The 12,311-nt window shown below is 41.5% G+C and overlaps 1 protein-coding gene across 2 annotated transcripts in view; it reads left to right on the forward strand.

Annotated features, from left to right (window-relative positions):
- Positions 1-12,311, forward strand: part of MYOF (myoferlin) — a 680,400-nt gene that overhangs the window by 340,492 nt on the left and 327,597 nt on the right. For both annotated transcript variants that reach the window (XM_078643399.1, XM_078643401.1), the window contains one exon: positions 5,322-5,446. In XM_078643399.1, the coding sequence (XP_078499525.1) occupies positions 5,322-5,446 (125 nt within the window). The remainder of the gene's footprint in view (positions 1-5,321; positions 5,447-12,311) is intronic.

The raw sequence follows: 12,311 nt of genomic DNA on the forward strand, positions 1-12,311 counted from the left end.
TAAGGGCTTTACTCAGTGGGACAACATTGGGATCTCGACCGTGGGAGATATGTGGACCGGAGAGGGAGTGGTCCCGTTCACGACCCTTCAGGAACAGTACGAACTGAGGGATACCGAACTGTATAGGTACATTCAGATCAGACACGCCCTGCAGGCGGCAATCCTACCTGATACATCTCCACCTGACTCCTCCCCACTAGAGGACCGTCTTCTCACAGATTTCATGCAAGAAGGAGCAACCTCGTTAACATACCGTAAAATACTTAACAATATACCTGATCCGCTGCAGAAGTTAAAGGACAAATGGACGACCGATGTCGGAGACTTAGATGAGTCCGACTGGAATGCAGCCATGGCGTCTCCACGTGAGGCAGGTATATCATCCAAGTTCCGCTTGGTACAATTGAAAATTTTCCATAGGATTTACTACACCCGCACGACACTACACAAACTGCAGAGGGCGGATCACCCATACTGTCTTAGGGAATGCGGGGACGAGGGCACGTTTATACACACATTGTGGGACTGCCCACGCATTGTTGGTTTTTGGCAGCGAATAATACGCACTATCGCACAAACACTTCACACCTCACTTACACTGGACCCAAGGCTCTGCTTACTAAATATATGGGGACCTACAGATCTTACTTTCTATGAAAGGGCGTGGACCACAATAGGACTTGTCACGACCAAACGAGATATCGCTCAAAAATGGGGGACGGCGGATCTCCCCACGCTGGCACAATGGACCAAGAACATGGATATGCTTATGTTGACAGAAAGGGCAGTCTATAAACTGAGAAATAATCCGCGCAAATGGAATGGGGTTTGGCTACCGTGGAATTCATATAGAGGAGATATCTGTGAGCCACTGGCAGATGAGGACCTTGAGGGGTCTGACGAAGAGGGGGATTCTGATTAGATAAGGGAGGGGCTGACCACATAGCGGTGGATCTTGATCAAGGAGGGGAACACGAATGGGGTGTGACTGGAAGTTTGCGTGATTGATCTCGTATATGACGTCTTGGATGCTAGATAACATGCTGAGAATAACCCATTACAGTACTGATTCTTGTGTGCAGTTTGTATTGTTCTGTTTTTGTCCTTTTGGTTTAAGTTTACGTTGGGAACAGACACAAAAATGTAAAAGCAAAGTACGTTTTTACTTGTGAAGTACGTTCGGTACACGTGATCGATCATCCTGTTGATTGCAGCTGACTCTGCAACCAGACGAGGCTATAAGGTCTCTGAAATGCTTCACTTTGCCCCATGATGTACACCGGCCTCAGGGTTGTAGGTGGTTCACTGTACTGTGACGATGATGCTATAAAACTTTGCAATAAAAATAAATTAAAAAAAAAAAAAAAAAGTTTGTTCACAACCCTTCTCGAGTAATCTGTAGTTACTCATGAGAGGCTGTCCAACCAACCAGACTCTCTCACTCAACATCAGTGCACAAACGGGATGGGGTATCCCCAGGCGCCTTGACCCTGCGATCCAAAAGTCTTGCAAGCCCACTACATGAGCCTACTATGCTGCAAAATGCAAAAGATTTGCTTATCATTGCCTACCTAAACTTATTATCCTCTGAATACAGCAGTACAAGACATTGTTTGCTACCTGCTTCACTTACAACATGCAGGTCTCTCGTATACTGCTATTTGTCTTCATTTGGCTGCTTTCACAGCTTACTTACAAAACAGGGAACACTTTATGGAAGGGCGTAAACGTTTTTTTATGGTAGGACATTTAAGGGTTATGATATCCAGCTAACTACTATGTATGCAATCTAGTATGCAATCTCAGTATAGTCCTAACTAGACTAATGCCCCACTCCTCTGAGCCCTTTCACATGTGCCGTCTCAGATTTCTAGCCTGAAAAACTATTTTTCTAGTTGCAATAACTTCCTTATGGTGTATGTGAGCTTCAAGCCCTTACTCTATAGGAACATTTTTGTCAAGTTCATACTGAAAAAATGGTCCTCAGAACTAACCCAAAGTTCCTCCCCAAGGTGATCACTTCTTTCCACCTCAACCAGTCAATTGAACTCCTGGTGTTTTCCCCCACACCCAGATTTAGTAGCATAAAGGTACATACGCACACTAGATGTTAAGAGGGCCCTCCAATACTACATTAATAGGACAAAATCGTTTCAGAAGACAAAACAGTTTTTTGTCGCATACGCTTAACTACACAAAGGTTGTGCCATTTGAAAAGCAATTGTAGCTCATTGGCTAGTCAAATGATTTCAAACCTGCTATGCCAAAGCCAAAAGATATCTCCCTGCTCCACTTAGGTTGCGTTCTACATACAAGAAAGCAACCTCCATGGCCTTTCTCTGTAATATCCCCATAGCTGATATCTGTGAAACTGCTACTTGGTCCACCCCACACATACGTATCAACAAGGAGGAGAGTGAGGGATTTTTCACCGTAGTGAACGGAGAGTACTCCTGGTCCCCAGGACTGAATATAGTATAAACGAAGGAGAAGTATCACCAAAGGGAACCAATGAAGGTTCAGAATGGGATGTCAAAAAAGGAAACAAAAGGGCATTAACGGGAGCAACGAAGAGGCGTTTAGGTTTCCGGAATTCGGATTTCTTCGAAACTATTAGGTTTTCTTTTGAACAAGCCTTCCTCTGCCCCCCCACCCCCCGAAGCAATTTGAGATCTCTGAATTGAGTTTCTCTTTTTTCCTCACCTATTTAGGCTTTGAGGCAGTCTGCTGCACAATTTTGCAGTAAGCCACAAGGAATTTAGGATTGGGTACACGTTAGTGTGTGTACACCACCCATTTTCCTATTTTTGGTCCTGACGAAAACCTGGGAATACCATCATAAAGTTGAAACATGTAGACCCATTGTTTTATATATACACACACCTAGATACTACTGGTCATTATAACCTACCAGTATCTACACCTTGTTTTCATTATTGTCCAGTAACATCCGAATAAAGTTTTTTCTATTAGTCATACCAGGACAATTTTTAACATCACTTTTTCTTGCACTCCACACCAAAAACCAGCTCCACTGTAGTCCGGTGTCGCAGCACACCCGGATGTCACTCGGCCATCTGGGTGGACCCAGATGATGAAGCACGTTACCAACCAGGTTGGTGAGTGAGGGGTTTCTAAACAAAAGGATAATGCCCTTTTGTTTCCTTTTTTGACATCCCATTCTGAACCTTCATTGGTTCCCTTTGGTGATACTTCTCCTTTGTTTATACTACATCCACCTCACACATATTCACCAAACACTATTGTGTGGATGTTCTAGCATGCCAACAAGCCCAAGTTGGCTATCCTGTACTACGTACAATTTTTCTATCTAATGCAACAATCTGTCTAACCAGCACTTACGCAAGAACTACTTTACAGTCTATGGAGAGCATTTGTATTTACAACTACATGTCACAAACCGAAAATGTAACCCTGTAAGCATCTGTTTGTAGCATCTAGTTTTGTTGATTCGCATGCATCCACCCTCCTCCAGCTTTTGCAGAGGATTTTCCTTTCATTTCTTTATCTGCATGGCCATATTTTTTCATTTCTATGCTCCATTTCTATCCTCGCCCCATGAGATGAAAACAATCAAATGATGGAGCTGATGCCCATGTGCTTTACCAACTGTAGAAGCAGTCCCTTTCTCTTATGAGTCGAAAAACTTATTTGAAGAAAAACGGATTGCCCACATCCGAGCACAACACTAGATGGCAGGAGAGTATGCAGGGCATGTGAATCTACAGCACTGCCTACCTCAAACAGAATCTTGGTGCAAGTAGCATATTGCTTTCCTAACAATATAATTCATTTTTAAAACCCTTACCTAGACTACAGAATTGGTGTGATGCATATCTTATGGTGTGATAGAGAATAGATTGCCTGTTGCCTGAAGGCAGCAAATCCAAAGTATTTTTCCTTTACTCCTTGTCACATATAAAGTGTTCTAAGATTGGGAAATGCAAAGATGGTTGACATTGTGCCTTCTCACCCGAGATTTTAGTTTCACTATATGATTGTTTAGAAACCTATAGGCAGGTCCAGTCTATTCAAAACAGTCATTGGTGGTAAACGTCTTGAACAATTCATTACTACACACAAATTTAGCACAAGACACAGACCATTCTTATGGCGCTAGGTCAAAAATTGCAGAAAAAGTAATTGCCATGAGAAATAATTTGATAAAATGAGACCTATAATATCAAAATTACATTTAATTGTAGTTATAAAGTGCCAAATTCCTTTGTAAAGAACATGAAACAGGCAGTAATGGTTAGTAAAGAAGCTCATTAAAATGGAACAGCCAAAGTCTAAGAATTGTCCATCAACAAACATCCAATTCTTCAAAGGAGTTATTGGATAAAGTTGCAGTGTTTATTTAGTATCTTTTTTGTTTAGCAAATAATAGGTTAAAGAGACTTGTGAAGGTCCAAAGAGTTAGAGATTTAAAGTGTTATAATGTATAGCGCTGACAGGTAAGCTTTTCATAAATACGTTATATAACATACTGAATGACAAATCAGTGCAGAAAAAGATGTGTAGAGTGACACATCATTCACGGATCCCTGCCACAAAAATTGCCACTGTGTGATATCATTTCGGGGGCCCCTGTCTTCATGGCTGACTCCTTTGGAATTGTTTTCTATAGATTTGTGTGATTCTTCGGAAAATTATACATTTTTAGAATGTCTAATGGTAGCACTGTGCAAATACAAGGAGATGATGGACGGAGTGCTGAAACCTTTCACACTCACCCGCAGTCACAGATCTGGGTTGAATCCATCATCGTTCTTTAGCTCACTTTGTAACCCAAGTTCAGACCCAGTTATAATGGTAACACTGTGAACAGGCTTTTCAATCTACTTAAAATTAGTGGATTTCTATACAGCTCATTATTTCAGGGCATCTGTTTGCATCTTTGCCATTACCAATCAACTTATTGAATGTAATGTTGACCGTAAATCATAGAATATTTGTTCATTTTTAGTCCTGATTGCTTAAAGAAGCTAGTTATATTTTATCTGCCAGGGGGTTCTAGGTTAGGTTTGATTCCTGTATATGGTCTATTTAAAAAAAAAACAAAAAAAACTTGGATGTGCATTTGCAAGCCTCGTTAATGGGAATCGTAAAGTGATAACTTGCATTTCGTAGATACAGGGTATCTTTTTGGGGCACTAATGGGGAACTATGTGTCGGCTTGTTCAACAGGTATTAATGGGTAGATTTCCTGACCCTGACGGGATGTTTTTTAAGGACATTATTATTTTCTGTCAAGCTTCTATTAACAATCTGACTCCAAAATATCTTTTGTTCTGCAGGCAATAACTATTATTACCTTCCGTGGTCCCAAACCAAGCCAGTTGTAACTTTGACTTCATACTGGGAAGACATAAGTCATAGATTAGACACTGTAAATATACTCCTGTGCGTAGTAGAACGACTGGTAAGTGTATGGTGTCTTTATCCTCATTCTTTGTACTTAAAATTTTGCATAAAGGTGAAATATGTCAACCTTGGGGCATATAAAAGCAAACGATTTGTTCACATTTCATTAGACTTGAAGATTTCTGTTTGCCAACATGTAAAGTATTTGTTTGCATGTAAATTCAGTAGCTTTTATGTGACTGAATTCTGCTTCATTGTGGAAGCAGGAGCCTTTGGTGGAATTATCCAATCAACTTTGCCTCTCCCTTGAGATAAATTGCCACTGGTTTTGGTGTACGCAGTAAATGCGATTTAGGTGATTGCATGATGAAGACTCAACTTATCTCCTGCATCTGTAGTGGTTGCATGAACATGCTCTGCAGATTTTGTTGTGCACAATTCATGAAGCAGTGCTTAATTAGTAAAAAATAAGTGCTGGGGCCCTTCTCGGAAGGCCACTGCAACCTTCACCACTCATACCCTGCCAGCGCTGCCGTTGACTGTACCAACATAACACCTAACATCGAACTCCTGCAAGTGACAGTTCTGACTATTTTAGGCTACACAAAGCTATTAGAGTGGGCATGAGAGGCTCGTATTATTCATTTTCGGTGTATATTGACTTAATGAACACAGTTGTTGTGCTCATCTGAAAATTAAAAATACAGCGCCACCATGTGGTGGGCTGTCACTAGATCCAGTGCTGACAATTGGGAACGCACCGGCACATATTAAGCACTGCAAAGCCATCATTTCCAAAGTCAAATCCACTCCGGTAAGTTTCAGACAGTGATTTCTTGTGTGCTCCCACTGGACTATATGGATTCCTGTAGATTTCCCCAGGGGTACGTTAGACAAATTTGCATTTGTATACTTGATTTATTTTTTGTGCTTGCCACATAGAAAATATTTTCCATATGGAAAAACGCCATTGATCCTCAGACCGATGAAATCCGATGCTGCTCTCTTCACATACCTGCCGCTGATTCAGGTCAGTCGTTCATGAGCGACATAGTCGTTGCCAAGGAGGAGGATGCCATGCAAGAAACATAGGATACAAAAGCAACCTAAAAGGAAATGCCTTTAGTTGGCCTTAATGTAGCCACAAGAATTGATCTTTCCAACCGTTACATATTTTCCCAAGGATAAAGAAGTACTCTGATTGTGACATTTATGTTCGAGGTTCTTCTGAAATTCACCTAAACAAATATTCATATCATTCATAGGTCGTGAGAACTTTGTCTTCTTATTAGGAGTAATCTTCAGCCCTGTGAACTTCTAGAAATAGAGCATATGTAGAATGCAGATTTGTTCAGCTTCAGGGAGATTCATGAAAGCAACATTGTTAAAGGAGACGTGGTTGTTTCTGGGTGCCCTTTGTAGCATTATTGTTTAGTTGACACATCCGGGTATTTTTCCCAACTATACCAAGTTCTCATTCACAACTTGCCAATTTAATATCCGTCTCATAATAATTGTTTACAGTCAACCAAATGGTCTTCTACAATGTCATCTTTTCCGAACGGATAGGATTTAGGAGCAAACATGAGGAAAGCTATCTTTCTGATTACACCTAGATAATGTATATATACTCTTTTTTTTTTTTTTTTTTTTTTTTTTCTACCAGTATCCACCATTCAGCTTATTTTGCATTGGCGTTTCGTCCTGGTATGTACAGTCTCAAGTGTTTGACTATGCAGAGACAGGTCATTCTTTTTAAAGTGTTATAATCCCTAACTGCTTTTGAGAATCAATTTATTGTTCTTTCACATGATAACTAGATCCCATGACTCCTCAAGATTGAGTTCCTATTGTTTACATCTCCGCTCTTAGCTTATGCGGTTTTGGCTCCAGAACATAGCTGCCAATGGTATTGTTCCTAATTTCCTACCACAAGCCAAATCCTGTGACTTTAATCTTCTCTCCAAATGTTATATGTAGACCCTAGTGAAAGATATTTACCCATCTGTTCAAAATTAGCTTAACAATCTGAGCAGAGAAAATATGTATCCCTGCTTCTGACATCTGGCCCAGGTCCTATCCAGGATTAACAGAATAACGTTGTCTGTTAGATGTACTTAAGTTTTCCCTTGCCCCTCTTACTGCAAACTTCTGTGTTGCCACAAGACTAGTGATATACTAAGCTGATCAACTATTCCCATGCTACATGAACTTCATTGACTTTCTGAGAGAGAACAATTTTATTTAAGGTGAGCTATGCCACCTCTAAAACTTTTCTGACATCTGCAGTCCGTTTAAGCTTTTTAGGAGACTGCAATCAAGCTATTTGACTAGAAATGCCCCAATTCCACTTCTAGAAGGTGAAGGCCTGTACAGGGGCTGCAGCACTGTAATGGAATTCTCATTTGCCATCATAATGTATTAGCCCTAAAATCTCCAATTCAGATAGAAGTTAGAAGTATTTATTTTTCTTATCTGTGTGTATTGTGTTGAGGGGGTCTCGTAGTGCTGTATGCTTTTATGTGAAAAAATAATTCAATTTTTTATTTGCAGTTATTCACTGTTTTTTCTATCCGTTTATATTTTAAAGTATTCAACATTTTAATCTGTCTGGACTGAATAAATAGGTCCTCTAAAATTATTCCTGTAATAGGAAATTAAGTAAACTCTTTGAATCCAGACATAGTATAACTAGAGGTTGCTCTTTACCTTTGATTATGATCAGAGTCCATTCACATTCAGATATCATTCAAGATATCAAATACAGTATACACTCTAGTGTGTCACGTATTATATAATAAGATGGCCACAACCAGTTGTGTTATTGAGAATGGTAAAAGACCTTCAACACCCGAAAACACATCGGCTTTGGCGTTGGCACCCTTGACACCCTTTTGTTGTTGCAACAGCAGCATGCTGAGAGAAGCTACAATTCACCCAATCTAAAAGAGTTAATATACTCCAACCTTTGGGGATATGTGCCATTCTAGACTCTCCAAACTGGCAGCAACTAACCTCTAAACCTAACTTTTCTTTGCTTTTGTGAGTTGATTCATGGTTTTGCTACAAAAGACATTTAATGCCGTAGTATCAGTAATTTTAAATTTGCAGTGAGGATTATTTAATCTGGAGCCATACCTACTTAAAAACATTGTTTGATTTCAAATAAAATGTATCACTAGTCAGTTTGTAAAGACAGAAAGTTGTGCACACTCTCTCCTGTTGCTGCAATCCCACTCGCTACTCCACATCCAGCGTGCCATTCTTGATGTGGGATGTTCACATTAATGCCATGCTCTTTTAGGGATCTAGACCACTAACTTTCATTGCTGTTGTGTGCTGTAAATGTTTTAATTGAAAACTCGTTCAAACATGCCCATTCTCTGCCAGATAATACCACTAACTGCAATAAGTTAAATTGTAATGTCTAAGTCTTCGTACCACATTCTAAATTCTAGGACATCATGCTGTAGGTGGGCAGTACAATGTCTGAAACAATTATTCCATCAGAGTTCACATACTTCACTTGGTGCTAATTTCTGAATGTCAGAGTGGCAACTAATGCATGGCTACTTAACCGAAGATGTGTAGTTCCGTAAATAAAAAAATGTAAAGGTGCAACAAAGTATGGTAATTATACAGTGTTTACATATGCAGTGTTGAGGAATTATAGACTGTGCAAATCAATGTCACCAAAAAATGGGGCTACAGTGAATAATCAAGATGCTGGTGCAATGCTCATGAATGGTGCTGATGAAACAATGTATGCTGTGAATAATAAAATGAGAATAGTTAAAAAGGCTAACAAGTTTCAACTCTATCATTAGATAATTAGGCAGTATAGCAAAAATAGCAAAAAGCATATCCTCAAGGCTTATATAATTGGTTTGTATTGCCGGTCTATCCTGAAACCTTTTATTTTTGACATTTTCATAAAGCGCTTTTTCCCACTGACTCTATCATAAGTCAAAGATTACACACACATAATAAATGTTGTATGCTCTTTGATTCCAATACTCCAATAATAGTTACCATGGGCATCTAGTCCTTGCACGCTCACATACCATGAAGAGATGCTCTAGCAAATTGAACATGCATCTTAATTCATCCCACTGAGATTACCCTCACAAAAAAGTATTTATTCTTAAAGGAGTTTTATGTACATGTTAATGGTGTAGCTATATAGGACGCTTTACTCTAAACTTGGCCTATCTGTTTGTAGATGATTTTGAACACAAACAAATTCCTTTCTAATTAACCTACATCTTCATCTACTTATGTCTGGGGGCGTTACATTGACAATATTTTTCTTATTTGTCCTTATTTTACTAATTCAATACTCTTGAATTAGTAAACCACCTATTATCATGTACTCCATTTTTTTTGGGTGGGGGTGGTCTCTAATTGATTATTGTATTTTTTGTCTTCACTGGGTGCTATGGAGCAGTGACTCTGTCCCTTTGTCATGATAAAGGCCCCTAGAACTCACGTGCCATCGGGTTGAAATGTTTGTCAGCTACTAATGGTTATGATCATTCCTCCCTCAAAGCATTACTCAAGCAGACCAAAATCATGGTACAAACTATACTGTTTGATAATCCTATTACAGCCAAAACGTGTTGGGTGTTGTTGAAACTAATCTAGTTTTGTGTCAACTGTGTCATTCATCAGGATGAGTGGTCCCCTTCATTATTCGCCCGAGCCTTAATTTTTTGTTGGCATTAATTGGTACTTATTTGAATTGATTGTCTATATTGCCATTCTAATTCTAAAATAAGCATTTCCGGATTACTATATGTTCTACAGCCTCCCCAGGACATTGTGGTCTGTTTTGCCAAATCTAGCGGCCTGAAAATAACTTGCAGCCAAAAAGCAAAATTTGCAGTATTTGTGTGACCGGCAGTAGACATGCCTGTCGCAAAACTACAGTGGTGCAGAAGTGGGCCAAGCAAACCAGCATGGCAGAGCTGGAAAGACAAATGTTTGATGCCAGAGAGAGTACAGATTGCACTATCTGGTCACCAACATACTGTCAGGTTTTCCAGTAACAAATGCATAGTTCAGAAGGGAGCTTTTATTTTAGCCTATATGTGAGAAGTTGGCCTGATGTATGATGTCCACAGTTCTGTGGGCACCCTGTATCAGTCCAAACAATCCCTTATGGTGGTGGTTGTAAGTCAACCTTATAGACAAGCTATCCTAGGGGTAGCATGGACTAAGCAGCCTTAAAGGCTTAACTCCAAAGGACATCTGAAGCCAGCTGTTTTACCATATACAATCCTGTAATATCAAATGAAAGGACACCACACAAGTTATATATTATCAAAATATATGTATTTATTCTTAGAATAATCCCCACTACTCTTTATGAGCAATGAAGCAGAAGCGTTTAAATAAAAGCAGTTAAACATACAAGTTGCACGTTTTTGGATGAGGCCGGTGGCCACTCAAACCATATATCAAAAAAGTGATATAAGAATCACTAATCGATTAGGGGTAAGGCCTAGGGCCTTGGGAATCGCTTGGACTACAGTGGACTAACAGCGGTTAGGACGGGAGTAGCCCGCGGGATTCGGGAGCAGTGCGGGAAGCACGGCTTTCACCAATGTAAAGTCAATGGTGCGTAAAAGTTACAATGTTATTGCAAAAGGAGTCTTCCGACTGGACTGAACACCGGCGCTAGTAAGTTACCTCACCCACAGGCCGCGGGTGCACAGGTGCCAACCTGTGTCGGGTTTCGTCACGCAGTTCGATGGTGCCTGAGGATGAAGATGCTGCAGGAGTCCAGGAGAGAAGTGTCCGGTGCGATCCAAGGGTGGATCAAAGTTGAAGGGTACCTGAAAGCAGAGGGGACAGAGTCTGGGTCACTAGCCAGTGACCAGGAAGGAACCAGGCAATGTCGGGCGCAGTCAGGTCGTTGTCAGGTGCCTTGTCTCCGCTGCCACGTGGACTCTGGGGCACCGAGGATGTCCTGGAGTGAATCATGAGCTGTCCCACGAAGGCTCTCGCTGTTGGCGGTGTCGGCGTCACGATCGGAGTCAACAAGCCTTGGCAAGGGCAACCCATGCAGGATTCGAAGAAGGCTTAACACTCGGACCAGCAAGGTCTGAGCGGGTGCTCCTTTTCAGGGGAGCGAGTGCCAATCTGGAGCAACCAGATCAGCTGTTCAAAGTTGAAGGTTTGTCGGTTCAGGGGTCGCTAGCCAACGGGCAAGCGACCGGACCAATGCGTCGAGCAGGAAAATGCAGAAGGGCCCCACGCAGCACTCGTCGAGTGTAGAGGGGTGAGCTTCGGTGCAAAAGCTGCTCGGGGCTGGAGCTTCTCACGCTCCAATGCACAGCTTCGAGGGAGCCTCAGATGCTGCACGGTCAGCTCTTTGTCGTTACTTCAAGATGGCCGCTCCCACGCTTCAGGTCGCCTCCACGGGTCCCAGCTCTGCATGGACTGTGGATCGGGCTGTTGGAAGTCGGGATAGCTGGCTCTTGTCAATCTCTGTTGCTTGAGTTCCGGCGGGAACTGCGACAAAGCAAACGTCGAGGTGCTGGATGGTGCCTGTTTGCACAGGGTGGTCACTCCTTGACCACAAGGGAGATTCTTCAGTCTTCTACGTCGAGTAGGATGTCAAAGGGTCCAGAGTTTCATTTCATAAGTTTGTCAGGATAATCTGATGTGCATTGGCACTGCTCCCAACTATATTCCAAATCTGGGGGCTGGATTACCTGCTAGGTCCCTCCTATGGGTGGGACCCAGGAAGGGGGTGGTTACACCCCTTTCCTTTGTCCAGTTTGCGCCAGGACTGGGGCTGGATGGCTCCAGAACCGGTTTGACTGGAATCTGCCCAGGGACACCTTGTGTGCCCCAGGCAGTGTCTAGTTTCATTCAACCCTCCCTGCTACAATCCACTATCTCCTGTCTGGGGTGGT

This window comes from Lissotriton helveticus, chromosome 5_1 (assembly GCF_964261635.1).
Source record: "Lissotriton helveticus chromosome 5_1, aLisHel1.1, whole genome shotgun sequence".
NCBI lineage: Eukaryota > Metazoa > Chordata > Amphibia > Caudata > Salamandridae > Lissotriton > Lissotriton helveticus.